Source organism: Mustelus asterias, chromosome 12 (assembly GCF_964213995.1).
Source record: "Mustelus asterias chromosome 12, sMusAst1.hap1.1, whole genome shotgun sequence".
NCBI classification, from domain to species: Eukaryota; Metazoa; Chordata; class Chondrichthyes; order Carcharhiniformes; family Triakidae; genus Mustelus; species Mustelus asterias.
Genome location: NC_135812.1, coordinates 27,345,871 through 27,371,844, shown reverse-complemented (window position 1 = coordinate 27,371,844; position 25,974 = coordinate 27,345,871). Strand labels below are relative to the sequence as shown.

Below are 25,974 nucleotides of genomic sequence, written 5' to 3'. Positions count from 1 at the left end.
TCTTTTTCATGTAATTTGTTTCACTCAAATCATGCATTTTCCTTTAATCTTTCTACATCAAACAGGGGACAAAGGACATTTTTTTATCAACATGATCAGACTACAATTTAATACAAAAGAAACACTACCTCCCCAGTAGTTTAGTGGCAAGTATAAATCAGGTAAGTCCCAAGTACAATTCCATTTATTGTGAAGTTGTTGAAATGAGGGACGTTACAATTGCCCTGGAGGGTTGAGGATGGGGAGAAACAGCCCTCCTGATCACTATCTGGGAGGTTTGTAGGCACTGGGGTCTGGTGGGTGCAGAATCCGGCCTGGCAGTGATACAACCGCCCTACCTCCAGGATACAAAGAGCTGCACGCAGTAAACTCACATGTGAAAAACTGGCACTTGAAAGAAGTACGAGTGAATACATCTCAGATTTGAATGAAAATATTTTGAAGGTGAGGGAGCAAGGGGAGAAAATTAGAGGAGTGGGGAAAAAAATACATACCATACCCAAGGAGTTAATCTTTTCTTTCCTTCAGATATCCTGACTCAAAGCAACGTATGCTGCCCTGGGCAGTGTATAAATGCTGTTTAAGAAGTCAACTAAAAACAGCTTAACAATCTGTGCTATTTCAAGAGTATTTGATAGTCTCCACTGACATGACCTGCTCACTATGGGGAACAAACAATTCGCCTGTTTCATCATCTTTGTGCACTTTTCATCAAAATAAAGTTAGGTGCAAGAAGGGGAAGAATAAACAGTGTCCATTGCATGCATTGTAGGGGAGAAGGAAAGGTTAATAATCTCTCATGAGAAATAGAGAATTTTATTATGCCAAACACAGAGGCACAAGCAGCAAGGAAAAAATTGTTATCTTTAATAATCTGCAGGTGCAGAGAATCATCGGTCAGAACATTGAATACAGGAGTTGGGACGTCTTGTTGAAGTTGTACAAGACATAGAGTCATAGAGGTTTACAGCATGGAAACAGGCCCTTCGGCCCAACTTGTCCATGCCGCCCTTTTTTTAAAAAAAATCCCTAAGCTAATCCCAATTGCCCGCATTTGGCCCATATCCTTCTATACCCATCGTACCCATGTAACTATCTAAATGCTTTTTAAAAGATAAAATTGTACCCGCCTCTACTACTACCTCTGGCAGCTTGTTCCAGACACTCACCACCCTGTGTGAAAAAATTGCCCCTCTGGACACTTTTGTATCTCTCCTCTCTCACCTTAAACCTATGCCCTCTAGTTTTAGACTCCCCTACCTTAAGATATTGACTATCTACCTTGTCTATGCCCCTCATTATTTTACAGACCTCTATAAGGTCACCCCTCAGCCTCCTACGCTCCAGAGAAAAAAGTCCCAGTCTATTCAGCCTCTCCTTATAACTCAATCCATCAAGTCCCGGTAGCATCCTAGTAAATCTTTTCTGCACTCTTTCTAGTTTAATAATATCCTTTCTACAATAGTGTGACCAGAATTGCACACAATATTCCAAGTGTGGCCTAACCAATGTCTTGTACAACTTCAACAAGACGTCCCAACTCCTGAATTCAATGTTCTGACCGATGAAACCAAGTATGCTGAATGCCTTCTTCACCACTCTGTCCACCTGTGACTCCACTTTCAAGGAGCTATGAACATGTACCCCTAGATCTCTTTGTTTTGTAACTCTCCCCAATGCCTACCATTAACTGAGTAAGTCCTGCCCTGGTTCAATCTACGAAAATGCATTACCTCGCATTTGTCTAAATTAAACTCCATCTGCCACTCGTCAGCCCACTGGTCCAATTGATCAAGATCCCGCTGCAATTGGAGATAACCTTCCTCACTGTCCACCATGCCACCAATCTTGGTCTCATCTGCAAACTTACTAACCATGCCCCCTATATTCTCATCCAAATCATTAATATAAATGACAAATAACAGTGGGCCCAGCACTGAACCCTGAGGCACACCGCTGGTCACAGGCCTCCAGTTTGAAAAACAACTCTCTACAACCACCCTCTGGCTTCTGTCAAGAAGCCAATTTTGTATCCATTTAGATCCTTCACCCTGGATCCCGTGAGATTTAACATAATGCAACAACCTACCATGCGGTAGCTTGTCAAAGGCCTTGCAAAAGTCCAGGTAGACAACATCAACTGCACTGCCCTCATCTACCTTCTTGGTTACCCCTTCAAAAAACTCAATCTTTTTGTGAGACATGATTGTCCACTCACAAAGCCATGCTGACTGTCCCTAATCAGTCCTTGCATCTCTAAATGCCTGTAGATTCTGTCTCTCAAAATACCTTCCAACAATTTACCCACCACAGATGTGAGGCTCACTGGCCTGTAGTTCCCAGGCTTTTCCCTGCAGCCCTTTTTAAACAAAGGCACAACATTTGCCACTCTCCAATCTTCAGGCACCTCACCCGTGACTATCGATGATTCAAATATCTCGGCTAGGGGACCCGCAATTTCCTCCCTAGCCTCCCACAACGTCCTGGGATATACCTCATCAGGTCCCACAGATTTATCTACCTTGATGCGCTTTAAGACTTCCAGCACCTCCTTCTCTGTAATATGTCCACTCCTCAAGACATCAATATTTATTTCCCCAAATTCCCTAACATCCATGCTTTTCTCAACAGTAAATACTGATGAGAAATATTCATTTAGGATCTCACCCATCTCTTGTGGATCTGCACGTAGATGACCTTGTTGTTCCTTAAGAGGCTCTACTCTCTCCCTTGTTACTCTTTTGCCCTTTATGCATTTGTAGAAGCTCTTTGGATTCTCCTTTGCCTTATCTGCCAAAACAATTTCGTGCCCCCTTTTTGCCCTCCTGATTTCTCTCTTAACTCTACTCCTACACCCCCTATACTCTTCAAGGGATTCACTTGATCCCAACTGCCTATGCACTTCATGGGCCCCTTTCTTCTTCTTGACCAGGGCCTCAATAACCCGAGTCATCCAGGGTTCCCGACTTCTGCCAGCCTTGCCCTTCACTCTAAGAGGAATGTGTTTACCCTGAACCCTGGTTAACACACTTTTGAAAGCCTCCCACTTACCAGACTTCCCTTTTCCTTCCCACAGACTCCCCCAATTAACTTTTGAAAGTTCCTGCCTGATACCATCAAAATTGGCCTTGCCCCAATTTAGAATTTTAACTTTTGGGCCAGACCTATCATTCTCCATAGCTATCTTAAAACTAATAGAATTATGGTCACTGGTCCCAAAGTGATCCCTCACTAACACTTCTATCACCTGCCCTTCCTTATTTCCCAAGAGGAGGTCAAGTTTTGCCCCCTCTCTAGTCAGGCCATCCACATACTGAATGAGAAATTCCTCCTGAATACACTCAACAAATTTCTCTCCATCCAACCCTCTAATACTATGGCTGTCCCAAACAATGTTGGGAAAATTAAAATCTCCGATTGTTACCACCCTATTTTTCTTGGAGCTATCTGTAATCTCCTTACATATTTGCTCCTCAATTTCCCGCTGACTATTTGGGGGCCTATCGTACAACCCTATCAAAGTGATTTCCCCCTTCTTATTTCTCAGTTCTACCCATATAGACTCAGTGGCTGAACCCTCGGCTATATCCCCTCTTAGTACGGCCGTGATGCTTTCCCTAATCAAAAGTGCAACTCCCCCTCCTCTCTTACCTCCTGTTCTATCTTTCCTATAGTATCTGTACCCTGGAACATTGAGCTGCCAGTCCTGTCCCTCCCTTAGCCATGTTTCAGTAATTGCTATAATATCCCAGTCCCACGTACCCATCAATGCCCTGAGTTCATCTGCCTTGCCCCTCAGGCCTCTTGCATTGAAATAAACGCAGTTTAATCTGGACTTCCCTTGCTCTCCGTCTTGCTTCTGTCTGATCTGTCTGGCACTGCCTTTACTAATTACTGTGCTCTCTTTAACTTCCGTGATGTCCTCAAACTTCTCTTCTGTCTCCCTACTGCTTTGGATCCCACCCCTCTGCCAAACTAGTTTAAACCCTCCTGAGTGGCTCTAGCAAATCTCCCCGCCAGGATGTTAGTCCCCCTCCAGTTCAAATGTAAGCCATCCCATTGGTAAGGCCACACTTGGAATACTGTGTGAAATTCTGGTCACCCTATTATAGAAAGGATATTATTAAACTAGAAAGAGTGCAGAAAAGATTTACTAGGATGCTACCGGGACTTGATGGATTGAGTTATAAGGAGAGGCTGAATAGACTGGGACTTTTTTCTCTGGAGCATTATGTGATCTTTACAATGCTGTAGGAGGCTGAGGGGTGACCTTATAGGGGTCTATAAAATAATGAGGGGCATAGACAAGGTAGATAGTCAATGTCTTTTCCCAAAGGTAGGGGAGTCTAAAACTAGAGGGCATAGGTTTAAGGTGAGAGGGGAGAGATACAAAAGTGTCCAGAGGGGCAGTTTTTTCACTCAGAGGGTGGTGAGTGTCTGGAACAAGCTGCCAGAGGTAGTAGTAGAGGCGGGTACAATTTTATCTTTTAAAAAGCATTTAGTTACATGGGTACGATATACCCCTATACGATGGGTATAGAGGGATATGGGCCAAATGCGGGCAATTGGGATTATCTTAGGGTTTTTTTAAAAAAAAGGGCAGCATGGACAAGTTGGGCAGAAGGGCCTGTTTCCATGCTGTAAATCTCTATGACTCTATTACTAGGGAAACATGAAGATGAAACAAGAGTATGAAATGGAACATTACAACAGTGATGTGATCTTTGTGAAGAGATACAGAGAAAATATAACTCTAATATCTCCTACATATTCTGCATATACATTATGCACATCAGGCTGTATTTGTGCATTCACCCAAGAATACCTTTCAACATGACAAACATAAATGCCAAATAGTTGTTAATTTGTCTTTTTTTTTTCAAGAAATGGGAAATGTCACTGAACCTGTTGGATGATGATGACTCAGATCAGTCAGTAGAACTGTGCCGGTTCTCAACAGCATTGTCAAGATCACATAATGCTTCCAAATAGAACAAAATCGATGTTTAAACATCTACATCCTGCGTGCTTTATGTGAAAAGAGCAAACTCTTTATGGGCTTACTTCAATGATACCTGCGACCAGAATGAAACAAATCTTGGACAACGTGGTGAGGCAATGGCCTAGTGGTATTTTCGCTAGACTTATTAATCCAGAAACTCAGCTAATCTTCTGGGGACCCAGGTCCAAACCCCGTCACAGCAGGTGGTGGAATTTGAATTCAATAAAAAATATCTGGAATTAAGAGTCTACTGATGACCATGAAACATTGTCGATTGTCGGAAAAACCCATTGGGTTGACTAATGTCCTTTAGGGAAGGAAATCTGCCGTCCTTACATGCTCTGGCCTACATGTGACTCCAGAGCCACAGCAATGTGGTTGACTCTCAACTGCCCTCTGAAATGTCCTAGTTAGTCACTCAGTTGTATCAATCGCTACAAAGTCTCAAACAAAAAAATTAAACCGGACAGACCACCTGGCATCGATGAGATGGCTCACCACCACCTTCTCAAGGGCAACTAGGGATGAGCAATAAATGCTGGCCAACCATGAATGAATAAAACAAAAAAGTGCTTAATGTGAAGATAGAACCAAAAGGTTGTTAATTTGCATTTTGCATTCCCAGAAATGGGAAATGTCACTGAACCTGTTGGATGATGATGACTCAGATCAGTCAATAGTACTGTGTCGGTCCTTCTTCACACTAGGGAAGAAGAAAAAGGCTGTGCAATGCCAGAATACTTTAATCAACATAGTATTAAAAAATCTTTTAGACTTTATCTTGCACCATTTCAGTTTCCTTCTGGAATGCAACAACAGCCCTAAATTCCCTTGTATTTTGGGTCAAACTGTACACATTTCAGTGCAAGCAGATTTGAGAGAAGACAACTTTGCAAGTGTACGCAATTCAGCTGGAAGTGAGAGTGGGCACCTCCCACATCTACCTCCTTCCATTCTCCAGTGGATCTGGTAAAATGAGGCAGTAATGTGGAATGTTATTAGGTATCAGAACACCTGTCATTGATGCTCCAGTTACATTGAGGGCATTGGACTCCTGTCTGAAGCAGGAGTACTAACTTACCTGAATTGCTGCTCTTGGTGAGAGAGACTTTCAAAGGGGTTTTCTTTTACAACTTTCGCCTGGGGCAAGTTAATTCATTCTTTTTCAGTCCTGTACAGAATGCTTCCCCACTGCCTCAATTTTGACAGATCACAATTCTGACATACCTCCCAAAAAACACATCTAAAAGGCAATATATCATGGTTTTCTCATGAGGAATCTTGGTTCTACATCTGCTCCCATGGCAAGGAGCCACAAATAAAACATACTTACAAAATGTTTTTGACATCCCCTTTGGAAATCTGAGTCTGAAAGCTCTGCTTCCTACAATACTGCTTCCACTTATGTTGCCCTTTGTTAAATTCAACTTAATTACTCATCGTTGTTTGTCTTGACTTTGAACCAAAGTAAAAAATGACACCGAACAAAATAGTAACATCGTCAATATTTCTTTAAATTTAGTCCTCTCTGAGGCAGGCCACTGAAAGGAGGTGCAGACTGCATAGAACCCTGACCGTCCCTAAAACCTATTGATAAAGGAGCATTTATTTGGATATGGCTCTAGAACAGTGTATGCAACACCTATGGAGATTGTTACATAGTAATATCATTGTGTGTTACTCAAGATGGATCAGCAACCAACTGTGGCTGCAACTTGGTCTCTAATGTTAAAGTGGCCACAGCCTTTAGTTTCAAATTTCAAGACCTTTTTCTGCTGTCACAGGGGATTTGATACTAGCGCACCATGACTCAGCACATCCAAAACATTACCAAGACTATGCAAAGGCATACTCATTATGATGCATAATTTGACAATGAGCTATAGCAACAGAGGTCAAAACAGTGGGGTTTCTTCAATATTGAATGTTACCCCAGTGTGGAGGGCATCATGTGTACGCATATGCCCATTTAGATTCTCAGATCGAGCCCTGCAAGACAAAACAGAAACCAATACTACATGCAAATGCATTCTACTTTAATAAGCTGTAACTGTCCCTAGGTTTCTCCAAACTTCAGTTTTCCAGTTGCACCAAACTGTAAATGGCTCGCCTCAATGTCCCCGAGCCTAAACTGCCGGTAGCTGGTTAACAGCTACCTAGGCTTCCCTGTGAGTTGCAAACCACACAAGGACCAAACTGCAACCAACCGACCCTGCCCAGTAAACACACAGATGAATTGAAACCAGAGATCCTTCCTGAGCTCCACCCATCTCCCAAAACAAAACATCTCTCTGGACTTCACTTCTTTGCAAGCAGTGTGGAAATCACATCTCCAGTCCTCCGGATAAGTAAGTCCACCTGCTGTTTTATGGCTCCATCTCTTCTACTCTGACCCTTTGAAACAAACATGAGTAACCATCTGAATTGCAATTTTCTTTTGTGTGTTCTGGAAATCTCTGACGCCCAACATTACCTTACTTTCACAACTACAGTCTTCCTAGAAATAAACATTACCTCGAAGGTATTAACATGAACCATGAAGTAAAATGCTCCCACAATGTTCACTGCACAGGATTGCAAAGCTGGATGAAGTAAAGACACAAGGCACAAGTCAGAAGTTTGATGGAATACTCTCCATTTACCTGGATGAAAGCAGCTCCAACAAGACTCAAAAAACTTGACACCATCCAAGACAAAGCAACCCATTTGATTGACACCCCTTTCACAAACATTTACTCCCACCACCTCTGACAAACAGTGACAACATTGTGCATCAACTACAAGGCACACTACAAGAACTCACTATGGCTCCTTTGGCAGCACCTTTCAAACTCACGACTGCCACCTTCTAGAAGGACAAGGTCAGCAGACACATGGGAACACCACCACCTCCAAGTTCCCCTCCAAATCACTCACAGTACTGATGTGGAAATATATTGCCATTCCTTCATTGTTGCTAGGTCAAAATCCTGGAATTCCCTCCCATACAGCATGGTAAGTGTAGCTATTCCAAAGGGACTATAACAGTTCAAGAAGGCAGATCATCAACATCTTCTCAAGGGCAATCAAGGTTGGGCAATAAATGCTGGCCTAGCCAGCAATGCCCACATCCCCTAAATGTGTTTTTAAAAATAAGCCTCCTCCACCACAGCATCACATTAATAACTGAACTTGGCTATTAAATGAAATGAGAAACATCATATAATTACCTCTAAAACTCACTTATAAAAATCTTACCTTCCTACAATCTTGACAGAAGACAGATGTTGATCCCAGAAATCCAAGTAACTCTCCACATAACAAGCATTGAGATAGACCATTTCCCATCACATTTTTCTTCATATTTTCTAAACGTTCAACAAGGCGACTAGATCGCAAAAAGAAATTAAAGTAAGTGTGCTGCATAAATATTTCATAAAGTTAAAGTTATGTTTAAAATTTAATTTTGTATGTTTATTGTGTCACATTATATACATTTTTTAAGTTTTTGCACACTGTCACTTGGTTTTAAATCTAGGTCACAAACCTAAGCAAACAGCACGGATAGGATGCTACAACAAAAACAGAAAATGCTGGAAAATCTCAGCAGGTCTGACAGCATCTATGGAGAGAGAACAGGGTTAATGTTTTGAGTCTGGATGACCCTCCATCAGATGAAGAGCGGCACGGTGGCAAAGTGGTTAGCACTGCTGCTTCACAGCGCCAAGACCCGGGTTTGGTTCCAATCTTGGGTGACTGTCTGTGTGGAGTTTGCATGTTCTCCCCATGTCTGCGTGCTCTGGTTTCCTTCCACAGACCAAAGATGTGCAGGTTAGGTGGATTGGCCATTCTAAATTGCCCTTTAGAGTCCAAAGATGTGTAGGTTAGATGAATTATCCATGGTAAATGCGCAGGGTTACGGATATTGGGCAGGGGTGTGGTACAACTTTGTGTAAAACTAAGATTGGCTTCTGCTCTTTTCATTCACCAACTGGTTGTCAGGAATTTAACAACTATCACCGTGCTAACTCGTCCACTACAGCAGATGGTGAAATGTGAATTCAATAAAAATCTGGACTTAAAATCTATTGTCAATTGTTGCAGCAATCTGCCATCCTTACCTGATCTGGCCTATATGTGACTCTGGAGCCACAGCAATGCGGTCGACTCTTAATTGCCATTTAATGGCTGTTGGGCAGATAATTGACTCGAAGCAGAGCTTCAGTCCATATTGGGGATGAAAGCCCAATCTCCAAGAGTTGCCAATCAATCAAATGCCCAAGAGTGCTCTGGTCCCAGCCACTCTGTCGGGAATGACAGCCCCCATGGCGATCATCAATGAAGTCAATGCAAAGGCAAGTAGTGAGGAGTGTCTCACTGAGCCAGGCTGACAGGCTGCAGCACGGGGGTGAGGGGCTAGGGTTGACAGGGCAGGAGGCCCATCAAGGAGATACATTCTTCTTGCCCGGCCACCAGTCCAAGTAGTCAAAGCTTCCATGGTGCACAATTGGTGCCGGCCTCACCCCTGCCACAAGTAAAATCCCTGCAGCCATTTAAGAGCCCCAATTGGCCTGGGGCTCCTGCTGTCGGTAAAATTGCAGCAGGAGCATGGACTGATGGGTAGGTGCCAAGAATGATGCACGGTGCCCAATTTTACACCTCCTCCTCCCTGCCTGCCAAATACTCCCACCCCACCTGCCAACCCCCTCCACCAACCACCCCCAACCCCCCCCCCCCCCCAAACTGCCAACCACAACCACCCCCCCCCCACCCCCACCCTGCCAAGGATGGGTGGGACATGTGAAATCCCAGCCATTGGGCACAACTTTCCGGCCACGCTCGCCCCAAAACCGGAAAATCCCTCCCAAACTCCATTGCTGTAGGTTTGGAGTTAGCTGTAGGCCAGATCAGTTAAGGATGGCAGATTTCCTCCCCTAAAGGGCACCAGTGAACCAGGTGGGTTTTTAGAGCCATCAATAATAGTTTCATGGTCCATTACTGAGACTAGCTTTCAATTCCAGATTTATTAATTGAATTTAAAGTCCACCAGCTGTGGTGGTGAGATATGAACTAGTGTCCCGAAAGCATTAGCCTGGACCTCTGGATTACTCGTCTAGTGAGATTACCACTGAACCATTGGCTCCTGCCAAAGTGTATTGCATCAAGTGTCCTACCACATCATATTGGTTCTACCACAATGCAGCTTGAAAGGGCGAGATTACTGATTTATTTAAACAATGATAACATTGCATTCTGTCAGAATAGCTTTTCCATACCCAACCCGCTTCTGTTCAACCAGATCCAGTGTCTCAGCTCTTTTGATGACATCCAGGATATTTGCCACTTCCTGCTTTGTTAGTATCTGATTTTGTCGCTGTCTGTCCGTCTCATTCGTGTGTACAGACCAACCAGTTTTGAGTCTATTGGAAAGAGAACATCATACAGTTTGTTTGTATTTTTCCCCAACAGACACAGACACAAAATATATCAATTCGGAGGACAGAGAAGCCCAAGCCACTGAGACCATCACAAACTCAAAGCCATGTCATATGTTGGTATATAGAGGCATGGCACGCATCTTCAGTCCCATGGAATGTACATCCTGGAACAAGTGGGAACTCCAGAACAGTTCTCATGGCTCAGACAATCACATCTACAGTAAGTATCATCAACTGGAGCAACGCAAGCTCTAAGTTTTTGAGCTTAAGTAGCAGCTGGCAATGCATCTGGAAGGTTGAGAGTTTCATGGATAGCACATTCTCGAGGTGATCAGCCTGCAGCCTGAGGGAATGCTGGCAGAGAGGGAATGAGTGACCAAATAGTCGAAGAGGTCCCCAGAGTGCATCTCACTCTCCAATCAGTATTCAGTTCTGAATATTGGTGAAAGTGATGGTTTCTCTGGGGACTGCAGCCAGAGCTAAGTCCACGGCAGCACAGCTGGATCAGCCGTACTGGGAGATAGGAGAAAGATTGGGAAAGCAATAATAAAAGGGAATTCCATAATTAGGGGGAGCAGACCGGTGCTTATACAGTTGCAGACATGAAACCAGGATGGTGTGTTGCCTCCCTGGTGCCAAAGATGTCACTGAGTTGCTGCAGAGTATTCTGAGAGGGGAGAGTGAACAGCTAGTGGTCAATATTGGTACCAACCACATACCTGCATTAGGAAGAGGTCCAGAGTTACGGAGCCCCAAAAGAAAAGAGCAGGCATGATCTCAAAGCTAGTAATCTCAAGGTTCTTCCTTGCCATGTGGGTATAGAAATAAATGGAGAAAGAAGATGAATATGTGGCTGGCAAGATGATGTGATAGGTTTATTTAACCATTGAGCACGGTGAGTTTCAAGCCTAGAACCTTAGAGCAGCAGTAACAAGCCACCTTGAAAGGACATTGGTCCCAATTCTGTTCAGGTGCAACCCCAGAGCATCACGCTAGATTTTTGATCTACCAGTTCAGTGACTTATACCACTAGGCCACAAATGGTAAATATTCATAGATCTATTGGTATAGGAATTTACTGAACAACAGCAGGGGTACTGTTTTCACAGGCTCCAATGAGAGGGGTATTTATGTTCCTGGGACATTAGAATCAGTTCTGGGGAAAATGGAACCTATACAGGCTGAACGTGTTGCACCTGAACAGAATTGGTACCAATGTCCTTGCAAAGTAGTTTGTTACTGCTGCTGGGGAGAGCTAAAGCTAACTTAGAATCATAGAATTCCTACAGTGCAGAAAGAGGCCATTCGACCCATCGAGCCTGCATCAACAACAATCCCACGCAGGCTCCATCCCTGCAACTCCATGCAGTTACTCTGCAATCTCCCTGACACTAAGGGGCAATTTAGCACAGTCAATCAACCTAACTGGCATATCTTTGGACTGTGGGAGGAAACCTGAGCACAGAGAGGAAACCCACGCAGACACATAGAGGATGTGCAAACTCCGCACAAGAACGGAATTGAACCTGGGTCCCTGGTGCTGTGCAGCAGCAGTGCTAACCACTGTGCACTTGGCAGGGAGATGGGAACCAGGAGGTAATAAAAGAAAGGAATTTGGAGAGATAGGCAGTACTAGAGTAAGAAATAAGATGATATTAGGTGAGGCCAGAATATGATGGAACACAATAAGGCTCAACTTGGGTTTACAGTGCACGTCTGGGAATGCACAGAGTATGGTAAACAAGACTGGTGAGCTGCAAGTGCAAGTACCTATGTGGGAATTTGATGTTGTTATGATAATGGAGACCAGACTGAAAAAGAGAAGGACTGAGTAATAAGTATTCCTGGAGACATGGTGTTCAGGAAAGACAGGGAAGGAAAAGAAAGAAAGAGGGATAGAAGTATTGACTGAGAACATGACTGTGCTGAAGAGAGATGATGTGAAAAGGCTCATTGACAAAATCTAGGGACCATTACACTATTGTGTGTACTTTATAGGCCATCAACGAGTGGGAAAGATTACAGGAACAAATTTACAGAAATTTAGAGAAACTAATGAGTAGTTATTATAGGGATTTTAATTATCCTAAACTGGAATTGTAAGAGTGTAAAGGGCAGAGAGTGAAAGTGTTTCTAAAGTGTGTTCAGGAGAATTTTCTACAACAGTATATTTTCAGTCCAAGTTTTGTGAATGATTCAAGCTATGTGGGTGTCTTAGGGCCTTAGATTACAGATAGATATGGATGTAATGAGAGCATGAGCTTGTGCCCTGGTGACATAATTTAATATAGATAAATATGATTATATTTGTGGCTGGGCTAGTGCCAAGCAGGGACACAATCTTGTGCACAGGAAAAGACCTGGGGGTCATTGTACATACATCTCTCTGAAAAGTTCACAAGCATGACCATAGAGCTGTTAGAAAGACAAATAGTGTGTTTGGCTGTATTGTCCTGAAAGTGAATATTATCCTTGTACAAGATCCAGGTTAGCCCTCATCTAGAATACTAAGGCCCTTCTTGATTCATTCACATGGTAGGCAATATAAAGGTGATGTAGGATGGACACCAGATTGATAAGCAAGCACAAAGTCAGCAGCTCGTCACAGAGTGAGCACTTTGGAATTTGGTGAGTGAGGAAACTCGGTGCAATGATGGAGGAGCGGCTGTTCCCTTAAGTAGCTACCTCAACTTTGAGGTATAAAAGTGTGCAGAGAGCAGCACACCGAATTAACTGAGCTGGGAGTCTCAGTCTATGGCAGGCTGCATTCTGAGAAAATTTCAAAGTGTGACATGACAGCAAAACAGGTGATTGGTTGGTGAGTGTTTTGCTTGGATAATTTAGCAGTAATTGTAAAGTTTTATTCATTGTAGTAAGGTTCACTAGCAGTGGTAAAGATTATTAGGAGCATTAGCGCCGAGATTTCTAGTCTCCAGGTTTATAATAAATAGCCTGTAAAGTAAAGGCATGGCAGGGCAGCTTAGCCATGTGGCATTCTCATCCTGTAACATATGGAAAATCAGGCACTCTTCCCGTGGCCGAGGTGACCGTATGTGCAGGAAGTGCCTCAGCTGCAGGAACCTGAGCTCTGGGTTTTGGAACTTGAGTGTCGGCTGGAGTCATTGCAGCAGAACCGTGAGGCCGAGAACTGCATGGCTCGCAAATTAGGGGGGTGGTGACACCTCTGGTTGAGGGAGCACACAGTAACAGTTTTAACAACACCAGGTTAAAGTCCAACAGGTTTATTTGGTAGCAAATACCATTCGCTTTCGGAGCACTGCTCCTTCGTCAGATGGAGTGGAAATGTGCTCTCAAACAGTGCAGAGAGACACAAAATCAAGTTACAGAATACTGATTAGAATGTGAATCCCTACAGCCAACCAGATCTTAAAGATACAGACAATGTGGGAGGGGGGAGCATTAAGCACAGGTTAAAGAGATGTGTATTGTCTCCACAGGCAGATTTACCAGGATGTTGCCTGGTATGGTGGGAAGGTCTTATGAGGAAAGGTTGAGTGACTTGAGGCAGTTTTCGTTAGAGAGAAGAAGGTTAAGAGGTGACTTAATAGAGACATACAAGATGGTCAGAGGATTAGATAGGGTGGACAGTGAGAGCCTTTTTCCTCGGATGGTGATGGCTAGCACCAGGGGACATAGCTTTAAATTGAGGGGTGATAGGTTTAGGACAGATGTCAGAGGTAGGTTCTTTACTCAGAGAGTAGTAAGGGCGTGGAATGCCCTGCCTGCAGCAGTAGTGGACTCGTCAACATTAAGGGCATTTAAATGGTCATTGGATAAACATATGGATGATATTGGAATAGTGTAGGTTAGATGGGTTTTAGATTGGTTTCACAGGTCGGCGCAACATCGAGGGCCGAAGGGCCTGTACTGTGCTGTTACGTTCTATGTTTGACAAGGCAGAGGAGGAATGGGTGACTGCTAGATAGACTATGAGCTCCAGTTGGGTAGGGAAGGAGTCCCGAGTCTGTTGCACTCACTAACCAGTTTTCCTGGTTAGGATGAGGATGATGGTTCCTCAGAGGAGTGCAACCAGAGCTAATTCCATAGCACCATGAGTGGCTAGGCTGCACAGGAGAGTATTAAAAAGACTGGAAGAGAAATGCAGGTAGGAGATTTATCAGTTAGGGGAACAAGAAATGACTCCGTGATGCTATGTTACCAGGGTCAAGGATGTCACTGAGTGGCTGCAGGGCATTCTTATGGAGAGGGTCAGTCATGGGTTGTTGTCCACATCGGTACAAACTACATAGGAAAAAAGAGGAACAAGATCCTAAAGGTAGATTTTACAGAGCTAGGAAAGAGATTCAAAAACAGGACTTCAAAGACCATAACTTTCAGAATATGCCCAAACCCGTGTGCTGATGAGTACAGAAATAGGAAGGCAGAGCAAATGAATGTGTGGCTGGAGAGGTGGTTCAAGAGGGAGGGTTTCAGATTTCTGAGGCACAGGGACTTGTTCTGCAGCAGGTGGGACCTGTTCAATGGGTTACACCTTAGCAGGTCTGGGACCAATATCCTCACCAGGTTAAAGTCCAACAGGTTTATTTGGTAGCAAAAGCCATAAACCTGTCACATAAACAAGCCATAAACCTGTCACATAAATAAATGACATGTCACATAAATAAACCTGTTGGTCTTTAACCTGGTGTTGTTAAACTTCTTACTGTGTTTACCCCAGTCCAACGCCGGCATCTCCACATCATGACCAATATCCTCACCAGGAAATTTGTTAGTGCTGTTGGGGAGAGTTCAAATTTGTTTGGCAATGAAGGGGGAACCACTGAGAGAATTCAGATAGGAAATAAACAAAGCTGGTAATGGTAGAAAGAAAAGTAGTAAGTAAAATCGGAAAGCAGCAGAAACAAAGGCCAGCAGCAAATCGGGTCAATGTTAAATCAGAGAAATGTTAAAATAAGTCTGAATGCACACAGCATACACAACAAGTTAGATGAATTGACGGCACAAATAGAAGTAAATGGGTGTAATCTAATTGCCATTTTTGAGACATGGTTGCAGGGTGACCAAGTCTGGGAACTGAATGTTCAAGGACATTCAACATTTAGGCAGAAGGAGGTGGGATAGCACAGTTAGTAAAGGATGAGATCAATACATTAGTGAGAGAGGATCTTTGGGTGTAGGTAAGAAACAACAAGGGGCAACAAACATCAGAGAGAGTTAGTTATAGGCCACCAAACAAGTGATATATAGAGCACAAAATAAATTAGAAAATTAGATGCGCATGTCACAATAATCATGGGGGACTCCATTCTATATATAGACTGGGGAAACCAAATCAACACTGATTCTGTGGAGGAGGAATTCCTAGAATGTGTACGAGAAGAGTTTGCTGAGGAATCAACTGAGGAACCGGCTTTTTAAATCTCGTATTGTGAAACGAAAAAGGGCTAATTAATAATCTAATTGTAAATTGTAACATGATGGAATTTTACATTAAGTTTGAAAATGATGCAGTTCACTCGGAAACTAAGATCTTAAATTTAAGCAAAGGAACGACAAAGATATAAGGGGCAAGATGAATGTGGTAGACTGGGTAATTACATTAAGAAGTATAACAATGAACAATGGCTTGCATTCAAATAATTAAACAGGTTCACAAAAAATATACATTCCTATGAAACACCAAAACCCAACTGGAAAAGTGATCCAACCGTGGATAACAAGTTAATGATTGTATCAGTTCAAACGACGAGATTTATAAAGTTGCCAAAAAAAGTAGCAAGTCTGAGAATTGGGAGCTTCTTAGACACAAAGAAACTGATAAAGAATGAGAAAATAGAATGAGAGTGGCCAGCAAGAAACATGAAAATGAACTGTAAAAGCTTCCATTGGTACGCAATAGGGAAAAGATTAGCGTAGATAAATGTGGGCCTGCTACAGACAGAAACAGGAGAATAATTAAATGGCAGAGAAAATAATTAAGTCATGTGATGGAGGGGGAGGGGTGAGTGGGCGGGAGAGGAGGGTTGAGTGGGCGGGAGAGGAGGGGTGAGTGGGCGAGAGAGGAGGGGTGAGTGGGCGAGAGAGGAGGGGTGAGTGGGCGAGAGAGGAGGGGTGAGTGGGCGAGAGAGGAGGGGTGAGTGGGCGAGAGAGGAGGGGTGAGTGGGCGAGAGAGGAGGGGTGAGTGGGCGAGAGAGGAGGGGTGAGTGGGCGAGAGAGGAGGGGTGAGTGGGCGAGAGAGGAGGGGTGAGTGGGCGAGAGAGGAGGGGTGAGTGGGCGAGAGAGGAGGGGTGAGTGGGCGAGAGAGGAGGGGTGAGTGGGCGAGAGAGGAGGGGTGAGTGGGCGAGAGAGGAGGGGTGAGTGGGCGAGAGAGGAGGGGTGAGTGGGCGAGAGAGGAGGGGTGAGTGGGCGAGAGAGGAGGGGTGAGTGGGCGAGAGAGGAGGGGTGAGTGGGCGAGAGAGGAGGGGTGAGTGGGCGAGAGAGGAGGGGTGAGTGGGCGAGAGAGGAGGGGTGAGTGGGCGAGAGAGGAGGGGTGAGTGGGCGAGAGAGGAGGGGTGAGTGGGCGAGAGAGGAGGGGTGAGTGGGCGAGAGAGGAGGGGTGAGTGGGCGAGAGAGGAGGGGTGAGTGGGCGAGAGAGGAGGGGTGAGTGGGCGAGAGAGGAGGGGTGAGTGGGCGAGAGAGGAGGGGTGAGTGGGCGAGAGAGGAGGGGTGAGTGGGCGAGAGAGGAGGGGTGAGTGGGCGAGAGAGGAGGGGTGAGTGGGCGAGAGAGGAGGGGTGAGTGGGCGAGAGAGGAGGGGTGAGTGGGCGAGAGAGGAGGGGTGAGTGGGCGAGAGAGGAGGGGTGAGTGGGCGAGAGAGGAGGGGTGAGTGGGCGAGAGAGGAGGGGTGAGTGGGCGAGAGAGGAGGGGTGAGTGGGCGAGAGAGGAGGGGTGAGTGGGCGAGAGAGGAGGGGTGAGTGGGCGAGAGAGGAGGGGTGAGTGGGCGAGAGAGGAGGGGTGAGTGGGCGAGAGAGGAGGGGTGAGTGGGCGAGAGAGGAGGGGTGAGTGGGCGAGAGAGGAGGGGTGAGTGGGCGAGAGAGGAGGGGTGAGTGGGCGAGAGAGGAGGGGTGAGTGGGCGAGAGAGGAGGGGTGAGTGGGCGAGAGAGGAGGGGTGAGTGGGCGAGAGAGGAGGGGTGAGTGGGCGAGAGAGGAGGGGTGAGTGGGCGAGAGAGGAGGGGTGAGTGGGCGAGAGAGGAGGGGTGAGTGGGCGAGAGAGGAGGGGTGAGTGGGCGAGAGAGGAGGGGTGAGTGGGCGAGAGAGGAGGGGTGAGTGGGCGAGAGAGGAGGGGTGAGTGGGCGAGAGAGGAGGGGTGAGTGGCGAGAGAGGAGGGGTGAGTGGGCGAGAGAGGAGGGGTGAGTGGGCGAGAGAGGAGGGGTGAGTGGGCGAGAGAGGAGGGGTGAGTGGGCGAGAGAGGAGGGGTGAGTGGGCGAGAGAGGAGGGGTGAGTGGGCGAGAGAGGAGGGGTGAGTGGGCGAGAGAGGAGGGGTGAGTGGGCGAGAGAGGAGGGGTGAGTGGGCGAGAGAGGAGGGGTGAGTGGGCGAGAGAGGAGGGGTGAGTGGGCGAGAGAGGAGGGGTGAGTGGGCAAGAGTGGAGGTGTGCGAGAGGGGGTGTGAGAGAGAAGGGGGGTGCGTGCGTTTGGGGGGGGGCGCGTGCGTTTGTGGGGGGGGCTGAGTGTGAGGGAGAGGGGGCTGAGTGTGAGGGGGCTGAGTGTGAGGGGGCTGAGTGTGAGGGAGCTGAGTGTGAGGGAGCTGAGTGTGAGGGAGCTGAGTGTGAGGGAGCTGAGTGTGAGGGAGCTGAGTGTGAGGGAGCTGAGTGTGAGGGAGCTGAGTGTGAGGGAGCTGAGTGTGAGGGAGCTGAGTGTGAGGGAGCTGAGTGTGAGGGAGCTGAGTGTGAGGGAGCTGAGTGTGAGGGAGCTGAGTGTGAGGGAGCTGAGTGTGAGGGAGCTGAGTGTGAGGGAGCTCAGTGTGAGGGAGCTCAGTGTGAGGGAGCTGAATGTGAGGGAGAGGGGGCTGAGTGTGAGGGAGAGGGGGCTGAGTGTGAGGGAGTGGGGGCTGAGTGTGAGGGAGAGGGGGCTGAGTGTGAGGGAGAGGGGGCTGAGTGTGAGGGAGAGGGGCGTGAGTGTGAGGGAGAGGGGCGTGAGTGTGAGGGAGAGGGGCGTGAGTGTGAGGGAGAGGGGGGTGAGTGTGAGGGAGAGGGGGGTGAGTGTGAGAGAGAGGGGGCTGAGTGTGAGGGAGAGGGGGGGTGAGTGTAAGGGAGAGGCTGGGAGCATGTGAGAGACAGGAGGTGATTGTGAGTGAGGGGACTGAGTATGTCAGAGAGCGAGCGAGGGAGATGTGTATATTTACGTTGTGTATGAGGGAGACAGAGGTGCGCGTGTCTGATGACTGTCGGATTTCCAGCATAACTCCTCCCATTAAAAATGACAAAAGGCAAAATTTATTTTTTTAAATAAGAAAACTTTTTAAATTTCCCTCTCCTAAAGTGGATATGACTTACATCGATTAGTGTTAAAGAGAGATGGGAGGGTGGCTCGGCCAGGGTTACAATCAAACATGCTGTTTGTTTCCCAAACAGCTTCAATGGAAATTCGCTATTATGTTATTTAAAGCGCAAACACTAAGTCCTAGATTAATGTTAGCTCACTTAACGTCAACTCGCTTAACGCTGTTTCATTTGGCCAGAGTTTAATGTGAGAGGGCCGTGTAGCTGGTGAATGTATTAGTGACTGTGTCCCTCTTCCTGCAACCCTAATATATGCATAGATATAGCTAGAAAAGATTTGTTTAAATTTGATTTCTGTGTTCACACCTATTTCATGGCAAAAAAGGGGCATTGACAAGGTGAGAATGCTTGGGGTTCCCCGATTCACTTTCTGCAGTTTGAAAAGTTTGGGAAACTCTGCTTTGGACTCACCAGGCTCCATCTCGTGGCAGAGGTTAGTCGGTACTGTTAGCAGCTGAAGCCCTCATTTCCTGTATTTAACCATCTCTGCCACGAGATGGAGCCAAGAACCTGGAACGATTTAAGAAGTCGAAACCAGGAGCAGAGCCAGTGGTCGGGAGCCAGTGAAGAACAGATCTCAAAATCGAAGATAACAGTGGAGGCTGGGAGGTCACAGTCGGAAATGTTCTCCTCTATGCTTTATATAACCAGGCTGTGGTGTGAGAGCAGGCGCAACAAGGGAGAAGGGGAAAAAAGGCTGCCTTTGGATATGACATAAAAGCACAGGAAGCCAGCCACAGGGACTGGGGAGAAGCTGAGAGATTCATCAGAAAACAAGCCTCATTCCTATAGCACTTGAAACAATGGTGGTAAAGTGTGCAATTTGATTTGATTTGATTTATTATTGTCACATGCATTAGTATACAGTGAAGAGTATTTTTTCTTGCGCGTTATACAGACAAAGCATACCATTCATAGAGAAGGAAAGGAGAGAGTGCAGAATGTAGTGTTACAGTCATAGCTAGGGTGTAGAGAAAGATCAACTTCATACGAGGTAGGTCCATTCAAAAATCTGACAGCAGCAGGGAAAAAGCTGTTCTTGAGTCGGTTGGCACGTGACTTCAGACTTTTGTATCGTTTTCCTGATGGAGGGAGGTGGAAGAGTAAATTTCTGGGGGGTGCGGGGTCCTTAATTATGCTGGCTGCTTTGCCAAGGCAGTGGGAAGTGTAGACAGAGTCAATGGATGGGAGGCTGGTTTGTGTGATGGACTGGGCTACATTCATGACCTTTTGTAGTTTCTTGCGGTCTTGGGCAGAGTAGGAGCCATACCAAGCTGTGATACAACCAGAAAGAATGCTTTCTATGGTGCATCTGTAAAAGTTGGTGAGAGTCGTAGCTGACATGCCAAATTTCCTTAGTCTTCTGAGAAAGTAGAAGCGTTGGTGGGCTTTCTTAACCATAGTGTTGGCATGGAGGGACCAGGACAAGTTGTTGGTGATCTGGACACCTAAAACTTGAAGCTCACGACCCTTTCTCCTTCGTTGATGTAGACAGGGATGTTCACCTCTATTCATCCTGAAGTCGATGACAATCTCCTTCGTTTTGTTGACATTGCAGGAGAGATTGTGGGCTATTATTGGACATGATCTTGCCCAAGATGCCAAAGCTCACAAACATCTCTTTTATTGCCTTAATTAATGCCTCTGTGGTAGTCGTGTATAGTTGCTTCCTCTCAACCCATCTGGAGAAGTAATCCACCACTGAAGACGTGCAGGTCAACGTCCAACCTCTCCCATGGCCTGGTTAGGGACTGTGTGGGGATGAGGAACTGTCTTTGGTCCTACCTGTGCAATGCGCACACCGAGCATTCTGCAATTGTGTCCTGAACCAGCTTGGAAATTGCCTGGCCGCCAGAGAGCAAGTGGATTGGGGTGCTCTGCACTTGGCGATGCTCAGATGGCCCTGGTGTATTTTTTTGAAGGATCTCTGGCCACAGATATGACAAGCTGCTCATTGTAAACCAGGTGGTCATCTGTAATTGTAAAGCGTTTTTGTTGTTCGAACCACAATTTCATGATCCCTCTATTTGCTGAGACGATACTTGTTTGCAGTCTCTGCAGATGTGGGCACACTTCTCATCACAATCCTGTTGGGAGTTTGTTTGTGGTTGCTGGCAGGTCCTTCTTTGCCAATTGGGAGCATGCTTTAAGTTGTTCAATGAGATTGACATTCTGTTTTACCATGAGGCCCACTGTAGCCTTTGACTGCTGCAGTCTGGTTTTTTACCGTGGATGTATACAGTCTTCTAGGGGCGAACTTCAGGAGGCACAGGTGAAACCTTGGATTCTGAAAGGCATCTTTGCTAGCTCCTTCTCATCCAATAAGGAGGCAAATGGCTTGTAGTCCATTTCAATTGAGGCCAATAATATAGTCCGAAAACCTCTCGAACGCCCACGTGAATGAGAGGGCTTCCTTTTCTTTTATGGTGCACCACTTCTCCATGTCCGACAGCTCACTGGATGTGTAGTACACAGGGGGTGACTTCCATCCTTTGGTTCCTGGAACAAGACCACGCCTAGGCCAGTTGACAAAGCATCCACAGCTATGGTGATGGGCAGAGCTGGATCATAGTCAGCCAGAATATCCATAGAGAGCAAGCTTGGTCTTGATGCGAGTCCCAGCACCATGCTTGATCCTTCTAAATTAGATGCCTCGAGGCCTGTGTCAAACTCGGTAAAAGTTTTGCAAGCTGGTTCACCATCTTGAAGAATCGCTGGAGATCTGGAGTTTAGGATGGGGTTGAGAACTTGCTGATAGCCTTGGTTTTTTTGTGGATCTGCATTGATGCCGTTATTGCTGATGGTGTGGCCCAGGAACCTAATTGATGGTTTGGAAAGCTCGCATTTGTCATTCAGTGTCAGTCCTGCTTCCTGCAGGTAATCCAAGACTGCTGTGAATCTTTTGTCATGTACATCCACCATTGCACCGTGAACCAATACATCGTCCATGTAGCTAATAAGCCCCTGAAAGCCCTGCAAAATGGCCAATATCACGCACTTGGATATTTCCGGCACCGTGATTCTAAACAGCAGGTGGTTAAAGCAGAAGGAGCTAACTAATGTGGTCAACAGCCCAGACTCTTCCTCAAGTGAGAGTTAACAAAAACATCCCGTTTGAAAATACTGCGCTCTTAGAGAGTTTAGAGAGGCTTTTGTCCACTGAGGGCCTGGTATCTACCTCTCTGGCTTTCACAGCTTTATTGTTAAGTTTAAAGTTTATTTATTAGTCTCAAGTTACATTAATACTGCAATGAAGTTACTGTGAAATTATTGAGCGGTGTCAGGTTTGATGCAGATATGGATGTACTCATTCAGTTCTAGGACTGGGACCATCCCGGAACACCATGCAGTTGATTGGGTTACTGGGGAGATGACTCCCAATGTTTGTCATCTCATCCAGCTGCTGCTGCACCCATTTCATGAGTGCATGGGGGATCTTGCATGGTGTGAACAGGCGCATGGGTTTAACTTCCTCTCTCAGTGTGATCCTCTGTGTGTTTTACAGTCGCCCCAGTCCTATGAGGAGTTTCAGGAACTCACATTTGTACTCGGGAGCCAGGCCCCTGGGCGGCATGGTGGCATAGCGGTTAGCACTGCTGCCTCACAGCGCCAGTGACCCAGGTTCAATTCCAGCCTTGGGTCACTGTCTGTGTGGAGTTTACACGTTCTCCCCGTGTCTGCGTGGGTTTCCTCCAAGTGCTCCGGTTTCATCCCACAATCCAAAGATGTGTGGATTAGGTTGATTGGCCATGCTAAATTGCCGCTTTGTGTAAGAGGCAATTAGCAGGACAAATATGTGGGGTTACGGTGATAGAGACTGGGTGGGATTGTCGTCGGTGCGGAACCGTCTCCTTCTGCACTGTAGGGATTCTTTGATTCTATGATTTGTGGTGCACCCACAAATGAACAACCTAAACCCTTGTTGACTGACCTTGTCAATCTTCTGTAACAAGTTAAAGTTGAATACAGGTTTTACAGCTTACTAATAAACAAAGGTAAAGGTAAAGTCTCCATAGTCCCAGATGACCATAGGCTGTTTTCCCCTCTGAGGGGGAGAGCTGACGGGTGGTAGTTTAACCTGAGGATCACCACACCTCAGGTGAGGGCTAGGTTGAAAGGTTGGGGCCTTCATGAATAACCTCGGCCGGCACGGTACTAACAAACAATCCTTGTTGTGGATCACAAAGAGGGTCTCGCAGATTGTTTTATACTTTTATCACAGTGACACCTGCAGGGTGCCTTCACCGAGAACTTTAACCCTCCCACTGCATATAGGGGTTTCACGGGCGGTGTCAGCCATTGGGTCACCTTTGTCCGACAGGATTGTTATGCTGTCTCCTGTGTCGAATTTAAAATTTGTTGAACAGCCATTGACTGAAGTCGCCACATTCCAACATGAGAAATCAAGATCTTTGACTTGACCCGAGAAGCATGGCTGTGTGTCTTCTAGTTTTGAATTTGTGGATATGCTGGACCCTTATACCACATTGAGTGCAAGATTTGACACTTCCATGTAACTGCAGACTTCATGATAAAGATAGATTCTTTAATCAAGTAGACATCCAAGTTAGCACAAGATTCATAATAACACAAAAGAAAAAATCCTGAAAGAACATGTCCTTACAAAATACTTGGATGTAAGTAACAAACACTAGTATTTTATAACAGTTTAAATTGTAAAATGTGGAATGTGATTTACATAATTACTCACTTGGCTCGAAGGGCAAGTTGTCTGTCATTAGGACACACCCATTGATCTGTTCCACTTCCAAATATAGTGTCAGCCATGACTTTCTCCTGCTGAGATTTAGTGGGGAGGAAAATGTAGTTGTCAATACTTTGATAGTATTTAAAGACTGATTGCATTAAAGAACGACGGTTCATTGATTTCATGTTCACATTCGTGCTCAAATGCTACAGTTCATCATCAGATATTGATGGACACAAATCATACAGCAGTACAAATCTAGCTAAATTAGATACCAGGGTAAAAACAAATGTGGTCTTTTGAAAGGATTAACAGTTCTTGAAAATCTCGACTCGGGAGTTCATATCTAAAGTTTATTTATTGGTCACAACTGGGCTTACATTAACACTGCAATGAAGTTACTGTGAAAATCCCCTAGTCGCCACACTCCGGTGCATGTTCAGGTACTTTGAGGGACAATTTAGCATGGCCAAATGCCCCTAACCAGCACGTCTTTTGGACTGTGGGAGGAAACCACAGCACCCGGAGGAAACCCAGGCAGACATGGGGAGAACGTGCAGACTCCGCACAGATAGTGACTTAAGCTCCCTGGCACTGAGAGTGCTAACCACTGTGCCACAGTGCCGTCCACCATCTACCAGTTATAATGTATTTGACAGGTTTGTTATCTAACATTAACTAGAGAGCACTATTTCTCTATTACCTTTGTATCTTGTCAGATAATTTCATTGTGACCCCTGTTTAGCCCGAAGGCATCCTGATGGGGAGCCTCTCCCAGGTGTATGCATATCTCTATAATATACATTTATATGTAGGCCTGCTGAGATTTTCCAGCATTTTTCTGTTTTTGTTTCTGATTCCAGCATCTACAGTATTTTGCTTTTAACCAAGATGTGCAGGCTCTGGACACCCAGTGTCAAGGCTAATAGGTGAATAATAATTATTTGGTCAACAAACTGATTGTGACTGGTGCCTGTGGAATGGTCAGTGTCTTCACATGAAGAGGACAGAAGAGGCCATTGCCAAAAGAGAGAAATAAGAACACCTAATGATTTAAAAATATGCACTTAAAACTGCAAGACGCTCGAGGGCACTCTGATGATACTTAAGCTACGGAACATTCATTTGCATTGTTTAACACCTAGAACCGTCAAGAGCATTACTGCCTCATCAAACTGCAAAACTCAATAATTTATACTGAGCAAAACGTGAATTTCCCCTGAATAATTGCGATGACCAATTCTTCAACAATTAAAAGATGCATTGAAAATCAGGATGGTTACTATAGGAACCATTTTGTCACCTTGCAGATTACTAATGGACCTGGGCTTTGGCAGCAGGCTAGGGATTGTGTATAGCTCAGAGGAGTGCACTCTTATACCATAATGGATTATGTGCGCGGAATCATTATGGCTGATTGTTTTGAAGCAAAATAAACAGCTAATGATCAAAATATATCATACTATAATCTTCAGGAACAATCACAGTCCAAGCTGGCACACATGATACCACCACTGACCTTTTCCACTCTCTGAAAATATTAGTACAGGTCACCATAGAAACAAAATCGTACAAGGTTGCTACTAACCTTGAAATATTCAAGCTACATGGTTGAGTAAACAAAGCACTAAACAAGTAATCACAGAAATTAAAGGAATACTCCAATAAAAGGCATTATACCATCCTTACAGGGAATCCCAAAACTAAGATGTTCTATGTATTCTCAACATAGTGTCGAGAGTTGGATCATGCGCTGTTTTATAAGAAACATGCTATGGAGCACATAGGAACATAGGAACAGCATTTTGCCATTTAGCACCTTTCAGTCTGTTCGTCCATTCAATAAGATCATTGGTGATCCATGACCTAACTCCACATATAATTCCACATTTACCCATATTCCTCCATATCTTACATGGTTCTGCTAAGGAGAAGCCGCACTGTTTTAAACTTGATTGCTGTTCAGCAAACATTCAGCAAATGGTGAGAGTTTAATAGCTCATTAAGCTGCAGGTCAGAATCCTGACTTTCTTTTTCGAAATGTGGTTAGAAATGTAACTCAGAGGTCAGAGCCATTACCAATCCTGCGTCAAATCAATTTGCCTTTTCATTGTTCAGCAAGTGCGGCACAGAAATTTGACTGCAAAGGACAGAAACTGTACACATTTCAAACCATTTTTAATCACATTAGCAGACCTCCTACATACTGGGTGGAACAGTGGTTGGCACTGCTACCTCATGGCGCCAGGGACCTTGGGTTCAATTCCCACCTCGGGTGACTGTGTGGAGTTTGTACGTTCTCTCTCGGTCTGCGTAGGTTTCCTCCGGGT

General features: G+C 45.5%; 1 protein-coding gene across 10 annotated transcripts in view; it reads right to left on the bottom strand.

The window, feature by feature from the left end:
* Positions 1–25,974, bottom strand: part of LOC144501332 (rab effector Noc2-like) — a 235,784-nt gene that overhangs the window by 103,784 nt on the left and 106,026 nt on the right. For 8 of the 10 annotated variants that reach the window (XM_078224952.1, XM_078224954.1, XM_078224960.1 and 5 more), the window contains 3 exons: positions 23,648–23,736; positions 10,258–10,401; positions 8,240–8,369 (listed from right to left, as the gene is read on the bottom strand). In XM_078224952.1, the coding sequence (XP_078081078.1) occupies positions 8,240–8,369; positions 10,258–10,401; positions 23,648–23,724 (351 nt within the window). In that variant the 5' untranslated portion in view covers positions 23,725–23,736. The remainder of the gene's footprint in view (positions 1–8,239; positions 8,370–10,257; positions 10,402–23,647; positions 23,737–25,974) is intronic. The other 2 variants (XM_078224958.1, XM_078224957.1) reach the window with 1 other exon arrangement.